At 43.5% G+C, this 23613-nt stretch overlaps 1 protein-coding gene, 1 non-coding gene and 1 pseudogene across 4 annotated transcripts in view; all 3 read left to right on the top strand.

Moving 5' to 3' along the window:
* Window positions 1-21081, top strand: part of kiaa1328 (KIAA1328 ortholog) — a 358800-nt gene extending 337719 nt beyond the window's left edge. For all 3 annotated transcript variants that reach the window (XM_070868047.1, XM_070868053.1, XM_070868042.1), the window contains one exon: window positions 18834-21081. In XM_070868047.1, the coding sequence (XP_070724148.1) occupies window positions 18834-19059 (226 nt within the window). In that variant the 3' untranslated portion in view covers window positions 19060-21081. The remainder of the gene's footprint in view (window positions 1-18833) is intronic.
* Window positions 1310-1548, top strand: LOC139251918 (U2 spliceosomal RNA; annotated as a pseudogene).
* LOC139252040 (U2 spliceosomal RNA) lies at window positions 1673-1869 on the top strand. Its single transcript, XR_011591440.1, has one exon. It is a non-coding gene; the product is annotated as a U2 spliceosomal RNA (small nuclear RNA).
* Window positions 21082-23613: the final 2532 nt, after the last annotated feature.

The following is a 23613-nucleotide window of genomic DNA, read 5'->3' as shown; positions in this document are numbered from 1 at the left end:
CGTGCTGAAGACTTGCACTCCAGAACTAGTTGCACCTCTAGTCAAGCTGTTCCAGTACAGCTACAACACATGGCATCTATCCGACAATGTGGAAAACTGCCCAGACATGTCCGGTCCACAAAAAGCAGGACAAATCCAATCCGCCCAATTATCATCCCATCAGTCTGCACTCAATTATCAGCAAAGTGATGGAAGGTGTCATCGACAGTGCTATCAAGCGGCACTTACTCACCAATAACCTGCTCACCGATGCCCAGTTGGGTTGCGCCAAGACCACCTGCAGCCTTGGTCCAAAAGAGCTGAATTCCAGAGGCGAGGTGAGAGTGACTGCCCTTAACATCAAGGCTGCATTTGACCGAGTGTGGCATCAGGGAGCCCTTAGTAAATTTGAAGTCAATGGAAATCAGGAGGAAAACTCTCCGCTGGCTGGCATCATACCTTGCACAAAGGAAGATGGTTGTGGTGGTTGGAGGTCAATCATCACATTGCTGCAGGAGTTCCTCAGGGCAGTGTCCTCGGCCCAACCATCTTCAGCTGCTTCATCAATGACCTTCCCTCCATCATAAGGTCAGAAGTGGGGATGTTCGCTGATGACTGCACAGTGTTCAGTTCCATTTGCTACTCCTCAGATAATAAAGCAGTCCAGGCCTACATGCAACAAGACCTGGACGACATTCAGGCTTGGGCTGATAAGTGGCAAGTTACAAGCGAGAGTCTAACCACTGCCCCTTTACATTCAGTGGCAATACCATCTCCAAATCTCCCACCATCAACATCCTGGGGGACACCATCGACCAGAAACTTAACTGGACCAGCCATGTAAATATGGCAACAAGAGCAGGTCAGAGGCTGGGTATTCTGCGGCGAGTGTCTCACCTCCTGACTCCCCAAACCATTTCCACCATCTACAAGGCATAAGTCAGGAATGTGATGGAATACTCTCCACTTGCTTGGATGAGTGCAGCTCCAACAACAGTCAGGATGCTCGACAGCATTCAAGACAAAGCAGCCTGCTTGATTGGCACCCCATCCACCACGGTGTACCGTGGCTGCAGTGTATACCATCTATAAGATGCACTGCAGCAACTCACTATGGCCTCTTCGGCAGCACCTCTCAAACCCGCAACCTTTACCAACTAGAAGGACAAGGGTAGCAGGCGCATGGGAACACCATCACCTGCATGTTCCCCTCCAAGTCACACACCATCCTGACTTGGAAGTATATCGCCATTCCTTCATCGTCACTGGGTCAAAATCTTGGAACTCCCTCCCTAACAGCACTGTAGGATTACCTTCACCACATGGACTGATCGCTTCTCGGCCTTTTGGCTAAGATCATGCGTAACTGACCTGACAGGGGAGTAACCACCATAACCCCAAGGTGGTTCTCCCTGGATCAGGAAGGTATATGCTTGCTTTTTTGGAAATAGGAGGTGGGTGGGGTGGCTTGACCCATCCACCTCCACGGAGGTGTGTGGGGGACCTGACCCATCCACCTCCATGGCACGAACCTGGTATTGCAGTACTTCCAGGAACGGTGCAGTGGCTCTAGGCCTTTTGGCTAAGAGCATTGGCGCAGAGTGATCCTTGATGTGTGCAAGGTGACCTCTGGCGTTTGTGATTTGACAAAGAATTGGAAAGATTGGCAACGAATAAAAAAAAACATGGACTGATCGCTTCTCGGCCTTTTGGCTAAGATCATGCGTAACTGACCTGACAGGGGAGTAACCATGACCCCAAAGTGGTTCTCCCTGGATCAGGAAGGTGGTTCTCCTATGCTTTTTGGAAATAGGAGGTGGGTGGGGTGGCTTGACCCATCCACCTCCATGGAGGTGTGTGGGGTTGCTGACCCATCCACCTCCATGGAACGAACCTGGTATTGCAGTACTTCCAGGAACGGTGCTTGGGCTCTAGGCCTTTTGGCTAAGAGCATTAGCGCAGGGTGATCCTTGATGTGTGCAAGGTGACCTCTGGCGTTTGTGATCTGACAAAAGAATTGGAAAGATTGGCTACGAAAAATTAAAAAAAAAACATGGACTGCAGCGGTTCAAGAAAGTGGCTCACCATCTTCTCAAGGGCAATTAGGGATTGTCAATAAATGCTGGCCTTGCCAGCGACGCCCACATACCATGATCTTACAACTTGTATAACTCCTGCCTGAACCCAGACCTCGTTCTGCAGTCTCATGTGGGAGATAGATTGATGTTTAATTTTTATAATTTTTTTTAACTATACATCTCAGCCCTAAGTTGGCACATTGTTATATTATTAACTGAAACATTCATAATGCAGTAATTTCTGATTTCTGTAAAATTGTTGAAAGCTTGTGTTTTCATTTTGCTTCAGAAGTAATCTTGAAATGCATTTGCTTCACTTGCTCTGTATTCACTCAATGTCACTCACATCTGAGGTTTTAATAATTACACAAAAGAAACACGATGGCAATGCAAAGCTGACTTAGATTAATGCCGAGCTGTAGATATTTTGTTCAAACCTGCATTCTGGTGTTGACAACTAGAAATCATTTACTTCCAGAAAGTAAGGAATTTGAGGATATTTTTGATTCTAAATATCTCAACTGTTACTTAATCACAATGTACTGCTGATTTAATTTTTGCAGAATTCAGCGTTCTTTTTATCCTAACCTCTTTAGTGTATACTTTTAATGTTCAGCAATAAATCAAACAGCAGTTACAGTTTTACTCCACCAATGTGTTAGATGATGCTTGAGTTTTGCATTTGCATAAAAAGAGATGCAAAATTCCATTTAACATGTAAGGTTTTTAATAGATTAAATTTAGTAAGCCTAAATGGTTTTAAGTTCAAATAGTCTGTTTGACTTCCACCTGTTGTATCCAGATTGGAATACACAAGTGTAGAAATTATGGGCCCGAAATTCACCGTCCCCGAAGGGAAGGCTACCGCGGAGTTTGGGCGATCGATCGAAAAAAATCGATCGATTGCCACGGTCGGGTACTTTTCCCTCCCCGAGCCATATTCAGCTCGGGGAGGATTTGAGTGGTGTTCACTTCTGCCAGAAACGGCGCGGTGAAGCCGCTGTAAAGGAAGGCTTCCAGCGGTGAGCTCTGCAGCGTGCGGGCCACTGGAAAGAGAATACCTCAGCAAAATTCACCGAGGAAAAGTTAGGACTTTTCCCAGCAGTGCCCCCGCGAGGTTTTCGATGTGGTGCTCGAACGCGACACTGCTGGTGGTAGGTAAATAGTTTTATTAATTATTCGTGCTTTTATTTAATTTTCCAGCATCCGCAATATTGAACTTTTCGCCTAATTTTATTAATTGTTTTGGCTCCATTAAACCTGCTGAGTGCTGCTCAGAGGTTTGCACATTCCACTGGACTTTTGCACAACTTTCAGGTCTGACTCTTTCGTGGAGTCCTGTGAGCTGCAGAGACCTGCTTGGCAGGGTTCACCCTGAGGATGGGAGGAGTGTTGGGAGGGCGATACCTGGTACACCTGGTCAGGGTGGCACGCAGGAGAAGGAGTCACCGTCAGCACTGTGCAGACAGGCAGCGGGAAAGGGAGGCAGGCAGCAGCCATGATTCGTTCATTCTGCGCCAGACCAGTGTGCTCACCGTCTTCACCAATCCGAATCAGGATTGCAGTTGGCTGCTTGGGGACAAGGGATATCCCCTGTCCACTTGGCTGCACACTCCTCTGCGGAACCCCAGGACAGCACCAGAGCATGCATACAATGACGCTCATTGTGCCACTAGATGCATCATCGAGCAGTGCATAGGCATCCTTAAGCAGAGGTTCCGCTGTCTGGACCGCTCTGGTGGCACCTTGCAGTACTCTCCTCAATGGGTCTCCATAATCGTCGTGGTCTGCTGCATGCTGCACAACCTGGCCATCATGAGGGGACAGCCGCTGGAGGTCGAGCCAGCAGTACCACCTGAGGAGGAGGAGGAGGAGGAGGATGATCCCCGTCACCCCAGAGATAGGAGGCATCAACCCATCGCCACCCTGGAAGGGCCGGGTGCAGACTGGCCAGCACCCCCCTGGGAGGATGCATCCTCACATATATGCAGGTGCCTGACACCTCCCCTGCAATCTCCCTCCATGCATTATGTGCTGCCTGTCTGCCAGGTCTCCGCAAATCAGGAAACAGTATTCTTCTTCTGTCCTCCACACCGTCCATCAGTGTCTCCAGCTCCATATCAGTGAACCCGTTGGCTCTCCTTGCACCTAATATACCAGCCATCCTTCCAACCACCTCCCCCCTCCCCCCCCCCCCCCCCCCCCCGCCGTCAGGGCCTTGTTGCAAACCCTGGCCTTTTGAGCAGCTGGCACATTAGAAACCCTTTACTGCATGCTGAATTTCCCAGTGGTGATAATGCTCAAATTAAGACAGCGATTCGGCTGAAAAATCTACTTTAGAAGGGTTCATTAGCACTGGAACCCATTTGTTCAAAGAAACATAGAAAATAGGTGCAGGAGTAGGCCATTTCAGCCCTTCGATCCTGCACCACCATTCAATAAGATCACGGCTGATCATTCACCTCAGTACCCCCTTTCCTGCTTTCTCTCCATATCCCTTGATCCCTTTAGCCGTAAGGGCCATATCTAACTCCCTCTTGAATATATCCAATGAACTGGCATCAACAACTCACTGCGGCAGGGAATTCCACAGGTTAACAACTCTCTGAGTGAAGAAGTTTCTCCTTATCTCAGTCCTAAATGGCTTACTCCTTATCCTTAGACTGTGTCCCCTGGTTCTGGACTTCCCCATCATCGGGAACATTCTTCCTGCATCTAACCTGTCCAGTCCCGTCAGAATTTTATATGTTTCTATGAGATCCCCTCTCATCCTTCTAAACGCCAGTGAATACAGGCCCAGTCGATCCAGTCTCTCCTCGTATGTCAGTCCCGCCATCCCGGGAATCAGTCTGGTGAACCTTCGCTGCACTCCCTCAATAGCAAGAACGTCCTTCCTCAGATTAGGAGACCAAAACTGAACACAATATTCCAGGTGAGGCCTCACCAAGGCCCTGTACAACTGCAGTAAGACCTCCCTGCTGCTATACTCAAATCCCCTAGCTATGAAGGCCAACATACTATTTGCCTTCTCCACCGCCTGCTGTACCTGCATGCCAACTTTCAATGACTGATGTACCATGACACCCAGGTCTCATTGCACCTCCCCTTTTCCTAATCTGCCGCCATTCAGATAATATTCTGCCTTTGTGTTTTTGCCCCCAAAGTGGATAACCTCACATTTATCCACATTATACTGCATCTGCCGTGCATTTGCCCACTCACCTAACCTGTCCAAGTCACCCTGCAGCCTTTTAGCATCCTCCTCACAGCTCACACCGTCACCCAGCTTAGTATCATCTGCAAACTTGGAGATATTACACTCAATTCCTTCATCTCAATCATTAATGTATATTGTAAGTAGCTGGTATCCCAGCACTGAGCCCTGCGGCACCCCACTAGTCATTGCCTCCCATTCTGAAAAGGACCCGTTTATCCCGACTCTCTGCTTCCTGTCTGCCAACCAGTTCTCTATCCACATCAGTACATTGCCCCAATACCATGTGCTTTAATTTTGCACATCAATCTCTTGTGTGGGACCTTGTCAAAAGCCTTTTGAAAGTCCAAATATAACACATCCACTGGTTCTCCCTTGTCCACTCTACTAGTTACATCCTCAAAAAATTCTAGAAGATTTGTCAAGCATGATTTCCCTTTCATAAATCCATGCTAACTTGGACCGATCATGTCACTGCTATATGATCTTTAATAATTGATTCCATCATTTTCCCCACTACTGATGTCAGACTAACTGGTCTATAATTACTCATTTTCTCTCCCTCCTTTTTTAAAAAGTAGTGTTACATTAGCTACCCTCCAATCCATAGGAACTGATCCAGAGTCGATAGACTGTTGGAAAATGATCACCGATGCATCCACTATTTCTAGGGCCGCTTCCTTAAGTAATCTGGGATGCAGACTATCAGGCACCGGGGATTTATCGGCCTTCAATCCCATCAATGTCCCGAACACAATTTCCCGCCTAATAAGGATTTCCTTCAGTTCCTTCTCCTCACGAGACTCTCGGTCCCCTAGTACTTCCGGAAGGTTATTTGTGTTTTCCTTTGTGAAGACAGAACCAAGGTATTTGTTCAACTGGTCTGCCATTTCTTTGTTCCCCATTATAAATTCACCTGAATCTGACTGCAAGGGACCTACGTTTGTCTTCCTTAATCTTTTTCTCTTCACATATCTATAGAAGCTTTTGCAGTCAGTTTTTATGTTCCCAGCAAGCTTCCTCTCGTACTCTATTTTCCCCCTCCTAACTAAACCCTTTGTCCTTCTCTGCTGAATTCTAAATTTCTCCCAGTCTTCAGGTTTGCTGCTTTTTCTGACCAATTTATATGCCTCTTCGTTGGATTTAACACTATCCTTAATTTCCCTTGTTAGCCACGGTTGAGCCACCTTCCGTGTTTTATTTTCACTCTAGACAGGGAAGTACAATTTTTGAAGTTCATCCATGTGATCTTTAAATGTTTGCCATTGCCGATCCACCGTCAACCCTTTAAGTATCATTTGTCAGTTTATTCCAGCCAATTCACACCTTTCCTTAATTTCAGGACGACCTAGTCTTTGAATGAACTGTGTCACTCTCCACCTTAATGAAGAATTCTACCATATTATGGTCACTCTTCCCCAAGGGGCCTCGGACAACAAGATTGCTAATTAGTCCTTTCTCATTACACATCATCCAGTCTAGAATGGCCAGCCCTCTAGTTGCTTCCTCGACATATTGGTCTAGAAAACCACACTAATACACTCCAGGAAATCCTCCTAATCAAATCCTTTGTCCTCCTCTGCTGAGTTCTAAATTTCTCCCAGTCTCCGGGTTCACTGCTATTTCTGGCCAATTTGTATGCCACTTCCTTGGCTTTAATACTATCCCTGATTTCCCTTGATAGCCACGGTTGAGCCACCTTCCCTTTTTTATTTTTACGCCAGACAGGAATGTACAATTGTTGTAGTTCATCCATGTGGTCTCTAAATGTCTGCCATTGCCCATCCACAGTCAACCCCTTAAGTATCATTCGCCAATCAATCCTAGCTAATTCACGCCTCATACCTTCAAAGTTACCCTCCTTTAAGTTCTGGACCATGGTCTCTGAATTAACTGTTTCATTCTCCATCCTAATGCAGAATTCCACCATATTATGGTCACTCTTCCCCAAGGGGCCTCGCACAACGGTATTGCTAATTAATCCTCTCTCATTACACAACACTCAGTCTAAGATGGCCTCCCCCCTAGTTGGTTCCTCGACATATTGGTCTAGAAAACCATCCCTTATGCACTCCAGGAAATCCTCCTCCACCGTATTGCTTCCAGTTTGGTTAGCTCAATCTATATGCATATTAAAGTCACCCATTATAACTGCTGCACCCTTATTGCACGCATCCCTAATTTCCTGTTTGATGCCGTCCCCAACCTCACTACTACTGTTTGGTGGTCTGTACACAACTCCCACTAGCGTTTTCTGTCCTTTGGTATTCCGCAGCTCCACCCATACCGATTCCACATCATCCAAGCTAATGTCCTTCCTTACTCTTGCGTTAATTTCCTCTTTAACCAGCAATGCTACCCCACCTCCTTTTCCTTTCTGTCTATCCTTCCTGACTTGAATGCCCCTGGATGTTGAATTCCCAGCCTTGGTCACCTTGGAGCCATGTCTCTGATGCCAATTATATCATATTCATTAATTGCTGCCTGTGCAGCTAATTTGTCCACCTTATTACGAATACTCCTTGCATTGAGGCACAGAGCCTTCAGGCTTGTCTATTTAACACACTTTGCCCCTTTAGAATTTTGGTGTAATGTGGCCCTTTTTGATTTTTGCCTTGGGTTTCTCTGCCCTCCATTTTTACTTTTCTTCTTTCTATCTTTTGCTTCTGCCCCAATTCTACTTCCCTCCGTCTCCCTGCATAGGTTCCCATCCCCCTGCCATATTAGTTTAATCCCTCCCCAACAGCACTAGTAAACACTCCCACTTGGACATTGGTTCCGGTCCTGCCCAGGTGCAGATCGTCCGGTTTGTACTGGTCCCACCTCCCCCGAGCCGGTTCCAATGTCCCAGAAATTTGAATCCCTCCCTTCTGCACCACTCCTCAAGCCACGTATTCATCTGAGCTATCCTGCGATTCCTACTCTGATTAGCACGTGGCACTGGTAGCAATCCTGCGATTACTACCTTTCAGGTGCTACTTTTTAATTTAACTCCTAGCTCCCTAAATTCAGCTTGTAGGCCCTCATCTGTTTATTACCTATATTTGGTACCTATATGCACCACGACAACTGGCTGTTCACCCTCCCCCTCTAAAATGTCCTGCAACCGCTCGGAGACATCCTTGATCCTTGCACCAGGGAGGCAAAATACCATCCTGGAGTCTCGATTGCAGCCGTAGAAACGTCTATCTATTCCCCTTACAATAGAATCCCTTACCACTATAGCTCTCCCACTCTTTTTCCTGCCCGCCTGTGCAACAGAGCCACCCACGGTGCCATGAACGTGGCTGCTGCTGCTCTCCCCTGATGAGTCATCCCCCTGAACAGTACCCAAAGCGGTGTATCTGTTTTGCAGGGGGATGACCGCAGGGGTCCTCTGCACTACCTTCCTTCCACTGCTCTTCCTGTTGCTCACCCATCCCCTATCTGTCTGCGTAATCTTTACGTGCGGTATGACTATTCACGGCATCCTCAGCTTCGCGGATGCTCCAGAGTGAATCCACCCGCAGCTGCAGTGCCGCAATGCGGTCTGTGTCAGGAGCTGTAGCAGGAAACACTTCCCGTACATGTAGTCGTCAGGGACACTGGATGCGTCCCTGAGTTCCCACATAGTACAGGAGGAGCATGACACGTGTCCGAGCGCTCCTGCCATGACTTAATCCCTAGATTAACTTAATTTGGCAACGACAATGATAAAGGTTACCTACTGATAAAGGAAAAGAAAAAGAAAAAGAAAAAGAAACACTACTCACCAATCACCAGCCAATCACTTACCCCCTTGGCTGTGACATCACCTTTTGATTTCTTTCTACTTCTTTGTTTACCTTCTGCACCTGCACCAGCTGGCCTCCTCGACTGCCCGAACTGCTGAACTCGCGGGCCTTTTATAGGCCACCGACTCCCTGGATTCCCGCCCCCTCGAACTCCTCTCCGAACTCCTGAACTCGCAGGTCTTTTATAGGCCTTCAATTCCCAGGACTCCCACCTCCTTGACTGCCCGAACTCCTGAACTCGCGGGACTTTTACAGGCCTCCGACTCCCGCCTCCTCGAACTCCTCTCTGAACTCCTGAACTCACAGGCCTTTTATCGGCCTCTGACTCATCGGACTTCCGCCTCCTCGAACTCCTCTTTTGGAGCTGAATATGGGGTGGCCTAGGCACGAAAAAATTTCAGCGTTAATGGCCACAAAAAGGTGGGGGGTGCACCAGCTTTCCAGTGGTACTGATTTTCGGACCCTATGTCATTAATTCAGCAAATTTATGTCTGTATGGCTATCTTCTTACACAGCCCCACCCCGTCTCTCATTGTTTCTTTGGATCTCAAAGAATTTGGACAATCGTAAGTCCTAATAAACTTCAGCCTATAACATAAAACTGACTCATTTCTCTTACCAGTTGAGCAGACATTTTGAGTAGAGAGAGAATTTTGCTGAATGTTCATTGTCAGAGTAATGTATAGGAGATCTCTGCAACTTCTGTAACTAACTACCTAGCTGTCGCTGATTATAAAGTGGAAACATGCTAATTATCTAAAATATAGTCAAAAACAAGTATTGGTGAAGGTGAATTATTTACAAACATGTGTCCAAACTTAGGATTTTTTTTTTTACAATGTTAGGTAAGCATGCAATCCAAACATATTTTGATCAAGACAGATTCTGCTGGAAATACTCAGCAAGTCAGGCAGTATCTACGGACAGAGAAGTTTCTCTCTGCACAGATGCTGCCTGACCTGCTGAGTATTCCAGATCTTTTGTTTATATTTCAGATTTCCAGCATCCACAGTATTTTGCTTTTATATTTTGATCAGGGTTGTTTTGGATATATTTGTAAGTACTTTGGGCTAGAAATTAGGTTCAGCGAAAAAATATTTTTTCGCCAAAATTACCGTTTGCTTCGCTACCGCTAGTAGGTCAGATATTCAACCTTTAATTTGCGCAGCACTAAAAATCGTCATTGCCTGAGGATTTCCGGTGAAAACCATGAATTTCGGCAACTTTAGTCCGAGTCTGATAGCGCTGCAAGAGAGGCAGGGATCGCAAGGATGTACACATCACCCGCGCCATGACAGGAGCTGATGACTGCTGGACGGACCACCGCTAAATCTGTTCTGTCATCAACATTAATATAGCCCCAAAGCGGCGATGACAGCTGAAGCCATACCGCAGAAAAATCAACGCCGGGGCACTCAAAGAGAGCCCTATACATCCAGCGCCTCACTGCTAACCTGGCGACCCTTGATGATCCCAAGACGCAGAATGCCCACAGCGCTTGGTCTGCCCTCTAGAACACCATAATCAGTGCCTGCGAAGAGACGCTCGCTCACTCAATGAGGAAACACCAGGACTGGCTTGATGAGAATGACCGGAGATCCAAGAGCTAATAAATCACAAGCGCAGGGCATTTCTGAACCTAAAACAACAACCCAACTCGGCAGCAGCTTTACAGACGGCTTAAGGCCGAGGTCCAACAAAAAACATGCGACTTAAAGAATAGATGGTGGGTGGAAAAAGCACAGGAGGTTCTTCACCGCAGTCAAGACCACCTACTTCCCAAGGCCCCACCCCTCTGCTGGCCAAGAACGGGGAGACACTCATCAAGGACACCGAGGCAGTCAGGACCCGCTGGAAGGAGCACTTTGAAGATCTCCTTAACCGAGACTCTGCCTTTGACACGAGTGTCCTCAACTCCATCCCGCAGCATGCTACCCACCACCATCGCAGCAAAACCCCAGCCCTGCACGAGATAGAAAGGCCATCCATCAGCTCATCGGGCGCGGATGGAATCCCCCGCTGAGGCACTAAAGTATGGCGGAGAGGCACTATTAGTGCAGATTCATGACTTCATCTCTCTCATCTGGGGGGAGGAGAGCATGCCGGGAGATCTCAGCGATGCAGTAATCGTGACCATCTTTTTTTAAAAAAAGAGACAAGTCCGATTGCGGCAGCTACAGAGGAATCTCCCTGTTATCAGTCACTGGGAAGGTCATCGCCAGAATCCTCCTCAACCGTCTTCTCCCTATGGCTGAGGAGCTCCTGCTGGAGTCACAGTGCGGATTCCATCCACTATGGGGTACAATGGACATGATCTTTACAGCGAAACAACTGCAAGAGAAATGCAGGGAACAGCACCAACCCTTACAAAGGCCTTTGACACTGTTAACCACGAGGGACATTTCGGCTGCCCCCAAAAGTTTGTCGCCATTCTCCGCCTGCTCCATGACAACATGCAAGCCGTGATCCTGACCAACAGATCCACCACAGATCCCATCCACGTCCGGACCGGGGTCAAGCAGGGCTGCGTCATCGCGCCAACCCTCTTCTCGATCTTCCTCGCTGCAATGCTCCACCTCACACTCAACAAGCTTCCCGCTGGAGTAGAACTAAACTATAGAACCAGTGGGAACCTGTTCAACCTTCATGGCCTCCAGGCCAGATCCCATCCTTTGTCGTCGAGCTACAGTACACGGACAATGCTTGCGTCTGCGCACATTCAGAGGCTGAATTCCAAGTCATAGTCAACACCTTCACCGAGGCGTACAAAAGCATAGGCCTTACACTAAACATCTAAGACAAAGGTCCTCTACCAACCTGATCCTGTCACACAGCACTGCCCCCCAGTCATCAAGATCCACGGGCATGGCCCTGGACAACGTGGACCACTTTCCATACCTTGGGAGCCTATTATCAGCAAGGGCAGATATCGACAACGAGGTTCAACAAACACCGCCTCCAGTGCGCCAGCACAGCCTTCGGCCGCCTGAGGAAGAGAGTGTTCGAAGATCAGGCCCTCAAATCTGGCACCAAGCTTATGGTCAACAGGACTGTAGTGATATCCGCCCTCCTGTATGGCTCAGAGATGTGGACCATATACAGTAGACACCTCAAATCGCTGGAGAAATACCACCAACGATGTCTCCGCAAGATCCTGCAAATCCCCTGAGAGGACAGATGTACCAACGTTAGTGTCCTCGATCAGGCCAACATCCCCAGCATCGAAGCACTGACCGTACTCGACCAGCTCCATTGGGCGGGCCACATTTGTGTCAGGCATGCAAACAGACGCCCAAAGTAAGTGCCCTACTCAGAACTCCTACACGGCAAGCGAACCCCAGTTGGGCAGAGGAAACGTTTCAAGGACACCCTCACAGCCTCCTTGATGCAATGCAACATCCCCACTGACACCTGGGAGTCCCTGGCCAAAGACTGCCCTAAGTGGAGGAAGAGCATCTGGGAGGGCACTGAGCACCTCGAGTCTTATCGCAGAAAGCAAGCACAGGCAGCGGAAGGAGTGTGCGGCAAACCAGACACCCCACCCACCCTTTCCTTCAACCACTGCCTGTCCCACCTATGACAGAGACTTTTAATTCCCGTATTGGACTGTTCAGTCACCTGAGAACTCACTTTTAGAGTGGCAACAAGCCTTCCTTAATTTCGAGGGACTGCCTATGATGATGGGAAGGGGAAAAACACCAAAGAAAAAATTGGGGAAAAAAAATTCACAAAATAGTCACAAAACCTTTAGCTACTAAATCGCTGAAAAAGAATTTAAAAATAAAAACTTTAACTTACCTTTTAGCAGGTCTTCATATTTACCAGTGCTGGCTGGGCTGCAACAACAGGTTTTTTCCCTGTCGGTATTCTGGGCGCAGAATACGGGTGTGGAGAGAGCCAAATTTTTGGCGCAAACACTATTTCGTGTCTTGCACAGCGGCACTCCTCTCCCCAGCGGTACGTGGAAAGCGGCACTGCAAAAAGGTGCCCGAGGTTCCCGCCGACCGGTTTTTCGTCAAATATGGTGAAGTATTGCCAAAAGCCCGGTCGCAAAGTTGCCGAATTTCTGTCCCTTTACATATTTGCCACCAATTTTTCTGCAATATGCTGAGTGAACGGCTGCCATCCGTATCTGGAGCCAGAGACACCTTTATACTGTGCAGGAGTCGGACTAGTTCTCTCAGGTTCTCGAAGTGTGGATCTTGCTGTCAGCTGCAAGCCAAACATTAATCTGCTGGGACTTACTAAGACTGGCTGCCAGGAAGACCTGTTTCTTGTAAGCTGCTTGTCTTAACAGGTTCCACTGTTTTATATTTGGCTTACAACCAGCTGTGTATTTTGGGAACCTGACAATTTAAAATCAGCTAGATTGTTGAAATTAAAAATGTTTTTAAATATAAATGTAATATTCAGAATTGTATTTATTTCCCCTATGAAGAGTTAAGAGCAAAAGGAGCATCTCATTCCCAACTGTCCAGCAACTTAGTGGGCATTTGGTGTGTGACAAATTATCAACAAGCATATGTCCATTTCATTGGTGATCTCATGGCAGTTTATTTTAGCTGTGCTTCTCGTGGCAACATGAATCTTAGGAGATGGGTTACTTGGTCACTGGCAGTCTGGAGGCAGAGTTTTCATTAATAGTGGCCGGATGAGTAATTCTATGGAGGACAGTCCCAAGCAATATAGAGATGAGTGTACATTGAGACAGGCAAACTGTTTGGGAAAGGTGGGGTGAGTACTATTGGCCAGGGTTTTCTATTTCTACACTCATCAACCTATAATTTTCTTGTATATTTAAATAAATGGGGAGAGGAAATCATGGACTGATAAGTGCACATATTTTACTTTCAAAAAGGCTAGACAATCATTTGTGGCACTTAGCCCCAGGATTGGGACTTGGCTTCAGTTATGCAAATACACATTTTTTTAAATCCCAACAAAGCTAAAACTGAGCTCTAAAACAGTTGATAGCTGCTTGAACAAAAAGAAAGAAAGAAAGACTTGGATTTATATAGCGCCTTTCATGACCACCAGATGTCTCAAAGCGCTTTACAACCAATGAAGTACATTTGGAGTGTAGTCACTGTTGTAATGTAGGAAACGCAGCAGCCAATTTACACACAATGTAAGATTTCTAAATCTCTGGCATTACATTGACAGCAAGACCAATTCTTTTAAAAACAAGTTGGAATAAGTTTATTAAACACACATACATGCACGTAGACTATCAGACAAACAGCAGTCAATTCGTATCCTATAGACTCTACTTAATTACAACAAGTAAGGTAATGAGTTACAGATTTATAGAAACATATACTTCCCTCTGAGTCAAGGCAGAGCACACGGCGTTCTTCCTTGCTTTTGGTTCTGTGGAGGGAGGTTTCTTGCTTTGCCATGTAGTCAGCGAAAAAGAGCGGAGAGAGATAAAGCAGGCCTTGCTTGTGCTTTTGTTTTTGTACTCATAAGGTCCATTGTCTCTCAGAAAGCCCCAGGATAGGGACTTGGTTCCAGGGCAGTCTTTTATTGGCTTTCCTCACACATATGACTGTCTGGAGGACTGGTGCCATTCCTTGATTAGGTTAATTGCTTTCCCATTAACACCTTTACTAGTTTGGTGAGTTTTGATGGGTTTCAAAGCCATGCTTCTTTTGTTCCTTAAGCTCTGCCCAGCCAGAGAAAACATGAACTTTTGTGCAATTGAGTTCAAACCCCAGCCTTTCTGTAAAGTCTGCACTTTAGACATTTATACATACACATTGAATCAACTTTATCATTAATATACACTTTTATTCTTACAACAAGCATGCTCCAACAAACAGCAATGTGATAATGATCAGATAATCTGTTTTTTTTGTTATGTTGATTGGGGGATAAATATTGGCCAGGACACCGGGGACAACTTTCCTGCTCTTCTTTGAAATAGTCATGGGATCTTTTACGTCCACTTGAGAGAGCAGACGGGGCCTCGGTTTAACGTCTCATCCGAAAGACGGCACCTCCAACATTGCAATCCAACAGCGTTCTTATACTTGAGGAAAGCTAACTGCTAATTGTTTTAGTCTATCACTCTTCATAGTCTGTTAAGGCTTTTTAAATGACATGCTCATGTACAGTTTAGGTTTGTCGTTCGCTTCACTATTGCATTGTAGTTGGATATAAATCAAATTACATACAAATGGCATGAAGGGAAAGAACATAGGTCTTTACAGTGAGAAATCCGAATATAGTTTATTTCTGTGCCTATGTAAGATAGTATTGGAAAGAAAATTCACACTATCACATAACAGCCTAGTATCTTGCAAGGCTCATAAATCTAAAGATGAAAAGTAAAAACAGGAAATGCTGGAAATACTCAACAAGTCAAGCAGCATCTGTGGAGAGATAAACAGAGTTAACAGAAATTCAAAGATGAACGTGTCCTAATTTTATTTTAATCATAGAATCATAGAACGTTATGGCACAGAAGGAGGCCATTTGGCCCATCGTGTCTGCACCAGCTGAAAAGAGCTATCCAGCCTCATCCCACTTTTAAGCTCTTGGTCCGTAGCCTTGTAGGTTACACCACTTCAAGTGCACATCCAAGCACTTTTTAGATGCAGTGAGGGTTTCTGCCTCTACCACCCTTTCAGGCAGTGAGTTTCAGATCTGCACCAACCTCTGAGTGAAAACAAATCCTCCTCCATGTCCCTCTAATACTTCTACCAATTACTTTAAATGTACGCCCCCTGGTTATTAACCTCTCTGCTAAGGGAAATATGACCTTCCTATCCACTCTTAGGCCGCTCATAATTTCGTACACCTCAATTAAATCTCCCCTCAGCCTCCTCTCTTCCAAATGAAATAACCCCAACCTAGCCAATCTTTCCTCATAGCTAAAGTTCTCCAGGCCTGACAACATCCTCGTAAATCATCTCTGTACCCTCTCTGGTGCAGTCACATCCTTCCTGTAATGTGGTGACCAGAACTGTATGCAGTACTCTACCTGTGGACTAACTAGTGTTTATACAGTTGAAGCATAATGTCCCTGCTCTTGTATTATATGCTGCCTTAACCACCTTATCTACCTGTCCTACTTTCAGGGATCTGTGGACATGTACTCCAAGTCCCCTCTCTTCCTCTACACTTCTCAGTATCCTACCATTTATTGTCTGTTCCTTGGTTTTGTTAGCCCTCCCCAAATAACCTCACACTTCTCCAGATTGAATTCCATTTGCCATTTTTCTGCCCACCTGACCAGTCCATTGATATCTTCCTGCAGTCTACAGCTTTTTTCCTCACTATCAACCAAACGGCCAATTTTTGTATCATCTGTAAACTTCATGCCCCTTACATTTAAGTCTAAATCATTGATATATATCACGCAAAGCAAGGGACCGAGTACTGAGCCCCGCGGAACCCCACTTGAAACAGCCTTCCAGTCACAAAAACACCCGTCAGCCATTACTTACACCTTGTTTCAATGAAAATAATATGCAAAAATATTTTTTTACAAAATGGAATCAAATAAATACTGTAATAATACAAGCCACTTTATAAAAGTGATGTAGAAATGTTAGTGCAGTGGGAAGGGTTGATGTTCAGCAGCAATTCACATCTCAAACTGTACAGCACTTGGAGTTCATAATAGTCCCTGTTCAAAGGTAACTAGAGTCTGATCATTATGTAAGCCTATGGTTTAAAATCACTAATTTTTTATCAAGTTCTAGAAGGGGTTAATATATAAATATGTTTCCTTTAAAGTAGATAGCTGTACAAACTTCTTAAGCCTCCAATGAAATGATAATGTGGAATTCCCTGCAGGAATCTTAGGAGACTACCTGTTTTCATGGGCACCAAAAAGTTTGTTACTACCGTACGCTTTTCATTTAAGAAGCAATAGCTATGTAGAAAAATCTTCTCTGACAGGCTACCAGCAGTGTGCTGAATGAAGATGCTGTCCTTATGATATAAGCCGAACAGTTTTAGTGCTCTCTGCTTCATGAAGCAATAAGCAGATTGAAATCCTATTTACTGCCATTTATTGTACCTGCTGCTACATGGTATGAAATAGATATTTTATAAAGCAGTTTTCACTTTATTTCTGTTGACTGCTACCTTATATTAATATCGGCACACTCCACCTGGAGCATCACGTGCTTAATATTAATCCTCAGTCTCTTTTAACAGAAAAAAGTGTCATTGAATTACGTGCTTTTTGCGGGATTGATTGTGCCCATTAATATAAGCTCTCAGTTGTCATCTGGCGTCTCTGTATAACAAACGATGACTGCCGTTATTTTATAAACTAATTTTTTTGAACTATTAAAAAAAATCTATTATAATGAACAATTACTGTCTAAAAGTAGAACAGCTGTTTTGTGAAATTGTGTAAATCTTTTGAAAAAAATTAATGGAATTAACTTTGTCTATTCTGAGATATGACCTTAATTTCTCTTTTGACAGAGGTTATTTGGCATTTTTAATGCATATGACACTGATATTAGTGAAATCAATTGATATTAGTGAAATCAATTGATATTTTCACCGGATATTGATGTATTGCATTGTACTTATTTGTCAAGCAAAATGTATGCAATAATTTATTTTGGGTTTTTTTTATAAAAAAGGTTTTTTAATAGATGTTGTGGAATGTCAAAATTTACCATACAGAACATTTATAAATGTAGATGGCAAGAGAAAGGGAAATTTGAGAGATAAAGTTCAAGAGAGTGGTTTATAAATATGAGACAAAGGAGGTAGATTGGGGAAATTGAAGAGAGTTAATTTTTTTAAAACAATCTGGCAACTACCTCAGGACACGGGTAAATGTTTGAATACATTGTACATGAGGGAGAAAACGCAAGTCATGAGTGATGTTCACAGATCTCCTTTATGAATGGGATAGCCATTGCATTAATCAATGTCCTATACAGTATAACTGTTTAACATATGTACACATCATATAATTGTATTAAAGATTTTTTTTTGAAGCTTACCATTTTAGCAGTGATGTTTTGGTGAAGTGCTATGAAAGAGGATCCCAGAATGCTTATGTATGTGTGATATTAATAGTTGGATGGAGACAATGTTTTCTTGGGAGGGGACAGAATGTGTCAGCTGCATGTTTCAGTGTGGTGGGAGGCTTGTATTTTATTGAGTTTGGTGTAAAGGATAAAAGGGGTCCTTGTAGCCAGTAAGTTATGGAGAGAAGCTTGGAACAGTAATTTAATACGTTTGAAGAGAGGAACAGAACACATCCATTTATTCAATTATTTATAAAGAGAGGATCACCAGAGCAACGGTGCTATTGTTAAGAGCAAGTGCACAACTGTTTTTAAATCACAGAGAAGTAGTTCTGGTTGGGTTATTACCTTCTGTACTCGCAACATTTTGTAACTCCCAACATATTTTGTGACTATTAGGTGGCATTATTTATTGTTATTACTATATTTTTTCAATGTACAGATTTGCGACAGCTGTTGTTAAAAGGAAAGGTGGTACCTATCGAATTATAATTTGATTGTCAGGATTACATGCTTAATTCTAGAAAACATCTAAAAAAAAACATCTGGGAATAAATAGAACATCATAACATTGGCAATTTATTATCATAGTCTTTTGCACAAGTAAAATGACCATCATAAGTCATGTGGTCCCCATGAGTTATGTGCTTTAAATGTTTATGAAAGAGCTCCCATAGTGCACAATAGCTTGTGCTGCTTTTATTATGCATATTGTTATGAAGAAAGAAATCTCAAATGCTCTCAATGTAACATGTTTCTTTTCCCTTCTTCCAATAACCTAAAGCTATGAAGCCTCTCTTGTTCATTTGGTGGATGCATTGAGTCCGATTTCCTCGCAAGAACATAATTCACACATCAGGGAAGCATTCAGCAAGCCAAGAAAAAGCAACATAACTCACTGCGGAAACCATCAAAAGCTCGCTAAGACTGGAACAGCTCCAATACGCAGTAGAGATTCAGATGAAGAACTTGAAGAAAGCAGAATGCTGGAAGACATTTTCTTCATCTAAATAAAGGATAGAACATTCTGTCTGGCATGATCGAACCATCATGAATTTCAAATTCTTTTACTAAAACTATGCAGTCTTGAATAGTACTTTAGTGGTCGATTGAGAGCACAGTCCAAAAGTCTGTCTTAAACTTTTTATGCTGTGGACTGTAGAGGCAAATTCTGCTCTGCTGGGTTAATCCACAATGTAAAGTGATTAACAAATGCTAGGAATGTCATAGGATTATTTAAAAGTGATAACTACAGCATACTTACAATAATGTTCCTATGGCATATCATTTTCTAAGATTTAGAAAAGTTAGTTGTCTTTACCAACCTTTCTGTTGCTTTCTCATAATTGCTGATAATGAATATGTGTTACGATTGTCCAAATAAGAAGCAGCAGCAAGTAATGCATTTACTGCACCCATTACATGTAGTACCAGTATGGAGAGTACACATATTGGCAATCAACTGATTCCAAAAAATACTGAGTTGTCACCTGGCATGTACTGTTTGAGATGTGAATTGCTGCTGAACATCGGTGATTGACATTACAGAACCCATCAGTTGTTTTAAAAATCCGACAGTTTAAAATGTGAAACTGCATTACATGACATTAATGTGCACTCTCTCTTCCTATGGTGCTACAGTTCTACAGACTGACTGAGAATATGTGGTTTGAAATAGTGATTCTTGACAATCTGCTATACCTATTTTTTCTGAGGTAATATTTGCAGATATAAAGGCAGTGTGAAATGTGAAGGTCATAAACCACTATTGGAACCATCAACATAATAGTGTATATCATATTTACTACTGATGTGGTAAACGGGATCCAAAAACTAAAATGATCACTGGTTTCTCAATATCTACCATGGAACTAGTTTTTAATTTATTTTTAAAAACATTGTTGTGCCCAATTGATTTGAACAGCACCCAATCTCGGGATGAATTACCCTCCAGTCAATATAGCACAATTATATGTAGCTTCCTTTACTCTGCCTCCAAAATGTGCCTCAACCGTGACGTCAGTAGACCACTTTGTACTGTGATTTTTTTTTATCGCCAGCCATCCTGTGGCTGCTGAGAGAGATTGGCAATTTGGTACTAATTAGGAGCAGTTTTGTATTTTGGGCTCATGGCAACTAGGAATTAGACTGAGGTTGTCCAAATGCATTTCACAATTCATTGCTTATCACAAACGGGAAGACCTCTGTTCTCTCAATTTGGGCTGAAGTTGAACCCAGGTCCCAGAGTTGAAAGACTAATATCTAACTCACTGCATGATTTGGTTCCTCAGAATTAGTTTATCAGCTTATTTGTATAATGTTGGAACTTTTGAGTAACACAGATAGGTTAAAAACCTGCATGACTTAACAAAATAATTGTCATGGATCTTTAAATTTCCAAACTTGTTGCCTTGTATTCCCACAAAGAGACGTTTTAGTATCAAATACCATGTTTATCCCCTTGTAAGGAAAATCAGCACCTGGAATGAAAATGGTATTCTGAAGTTAACTATTACATAACCTTGGTATGTGCTGCATTGTTAACACAGGCCAATACTAATGAAAAATAACAAACTAGAAGTGGGAATATTCCTACTTCACAGCCAACAAATTGATTAGCCATGATTAGAATCCACTGACACTAAATAAATGGTGACAAAAGATGGCACTGTGAATTAAATCTGCAACAGCCAGGTTAAGATAACTTGAATGTAATTGCCATATTGGGCACTTGACCCTATTGTCGCAGACCAGCTGACCCCACAAGCATTCTGTTAATAGCTAATATTTTGAATTCCAATAGTGTCAAATATTGTATAAGATCCTTGTACAGTGTGTAAGTTAGTTTAAAATTTTAATGTTTCAAAGTCTTGATATCTACTTCACCAATTATAAGTTACTACATTAAGTAGCCTCCTCTTCACTGACATTGACTTTTTAAATATAAATATATTAAATTGATATAACATTAATGTAACTACACCGTTTCAGTCCAGAATAAAATCAGACTTAAAGGGCATTGCCCTACTTGATTTGTCTGAACAGACTACTGTTTAAAACTGTTTAAAACAAAGTACATACAATGTTGGATTACAATAACAGAAAGAAAAGAAAAACATGCATTTATTTGGTGCCTTTCATATCAGTTGGATGTAGGATCAGCCATGATCTCATTGAATGGCGGAACAGGCTCGAGGGGTTCAATGACCTCCTACTACTCCTATGGGCTCAAATTTGCCCAGGAGTTGCTCCATTTTTTTTGGAGCAACTTGATTTTTCTGGAGTATCTTAAAAATCCCCATATCCCCATTTTACACATTTAATTTGCACCAGTGTAGGATTTTTTTTAGTTTCATTTCGTTTTGTTCAAAAGGGGGCATTACCAGCCACCTACGCCTGTTTTGACCATTTAAGCCAGTTTGGACAGCTAATAGTTGCTCCAAACTAACTTAGACCAGCATATGTGGCCACTTGTGGCTGCACAGAAAACCTTTGCGGAGAGTTAAGAAATCAGCGCAGGTAGCCAGAGATGGGGGGCGGGGGGAGGGAAGCACAGAGGACATTGCAAAGCACCGAACACCACCTCAACAGCACTCATGAAGCATAAAAACCATCAATAATAAATAAATAATAAAACTTAAGTCCTACCTTCATAACTCGGTCTGGGAAGTCAGCGGGCCGGCCGATGCCACTCGGCCGGGAATAGGGGCGGGAGAACTCACCGGCAGAAGAATGCACCGGCAAGCCCTTCGGCCCGGGCTAGGGGCGGGAGAACACACTGGCAAGCCCATTCCAGCCACGGCCGCACCAGACAGCGAGAAATGGCCGATCGAAGTTTTCCACCCGCTGGCTGGCTGCTTGCTGCCCCACTTTTAACTGGACGAAAGGCGCTCGGCTTGCTGGCCGCCCCACCCCCCTTCCATCCAGCAACAATGACTGCCTAGCATCGGATCCTACGGTGCAGAGGAGCTACTGCACATGCGCAACACCTCCAATATGCATGCGTTGAGCTGCCGGCACTCTTGAGCGCAGGGCCCTTGCTCCTCCCCTCACTGTGATTGCCACGCTAAGCACGAGGATGGCCCACAGAGCGGGGAGAATACGGCGAGATATTTTCAGCGCCGTTTTGAGAGCAGAAAGTCGACGCATCTCAGGTAAGTGCCGAAAAAACCGGAGGGCCAAATTTGGGCCTCATGTTCCTACTTCACAGCTGACGAATTGATTTCAAAATGCAGTCACTGTTGCTGTGTTGGCAGACATGGAAGCCAATTTGTACACAGCAAGGTCCCAAAAACAGCAATGGGGTAAAAGACCATTTAATCTGTCTTTGGAGGTGTTGATTGGGGGGATAAATATTGGCCAGGATACGGTGGATTTAACATTTCATCCAAAAGATTGCACCTCTGACAATACTGACTGAAGTGCTCAAGTCCCTGGAATGGGGCTTGAACCCACGACTACCCGACCCAGGGGAAACAGTGCTACTGGGTAACAGTGCTACTAGGGACCAAGCTAATACTTCGTGCAATCAGATCTTGCCCTTTATTAATAGAATAAGTGTTTACTGCGGTGTGAAATCCTGTAGCAAATTGGCCAGATGTGTATAATGCAATTTGTTCCTTGAATATCAGAGTGTTGCATAAAAGAATTTGAATATAGTGATTATCACAGAGAATCTGAGCAATAACAGATCAGTTGTTATAATAAATCATTTGTTAGTTATAAATGAGGGCCAGCAAGATGATTCTTAGAAGAGACTCATCTTGTTGATCTCTGAGCATTTCTCTCAATATTTAATGTTTCAACAGCTGGCATCACAGTGGCATTTGTATGATGATAAATTTTTAACATAATGATTTATTATCATGAGGTTAACATATAAGTTCCATATATTCATAAAACAATGTTCTATATGAAAGCTGAATGTGGCGCTGAAGGACTATATTTTTTGGTGTGTTCTCTTTATTAATGCATACTATATTTATTTCAGAGAAGATAGGCATAGGTCAAGTTGGATCTTTTTGTAGATTTCATATTTTATTTATGGCTGATATTTTGGCTGAATGAGCAACCAATGGGAAGAAAAAATGCCATGTGTGAAGTTTTCATTTTCCTTAACTAGCTTTACTGTCTTTTTGTCTATTAAAAGAAAAAGATAAAACATACTGTATCGTTACTGGACTTTGTCATCGCCCTCCTTTAATCTAGCCTTACAACAAGCTCATTACTACTGTGATTCTTTATTTAAATAACTTTCTCCAGATTGCATATTGATGTCTTCACCTGAAAATGCACAGGATGAATTGATCTAAACAAACATAATTTGTCACTGGGAATTGAACTTGATCTTGTTTAAATCATTTTATATTTACATGCAATCAGAAATACAGTGTGATAACCTTTCTGAAAATTGCTCAGGTCCTTTTTTCTAATGGATGTACTCTTAAATTGTTTAGTAATTTTTAATTTTTTTTTGTCGTGTTTTATAAAGCCCATTGCACACAATATTAATCTTAAAATAGAATCAATATTTTATTTCCAACAACAACAACAACTTGTATTTA

Source organism: Pristiophorus japonicus, chromosome 2 (genome assembly GCF_044704955.1).
Source record: "Pristiophorus japonicus isolate sPriJap1 chromosome 2, sPriJap1.hap1, whole genome shotgun sequence".
NCBI classification, from domain to species: Eukaryota; Metazoa; Chordata; class Chondrichthyes; family Pristiophoridae; genus Pristiophorus; species Pristiophorus japonicus.
This window is presented reverse-complemented; position numbering and strand designations above follow the sequence as displayed.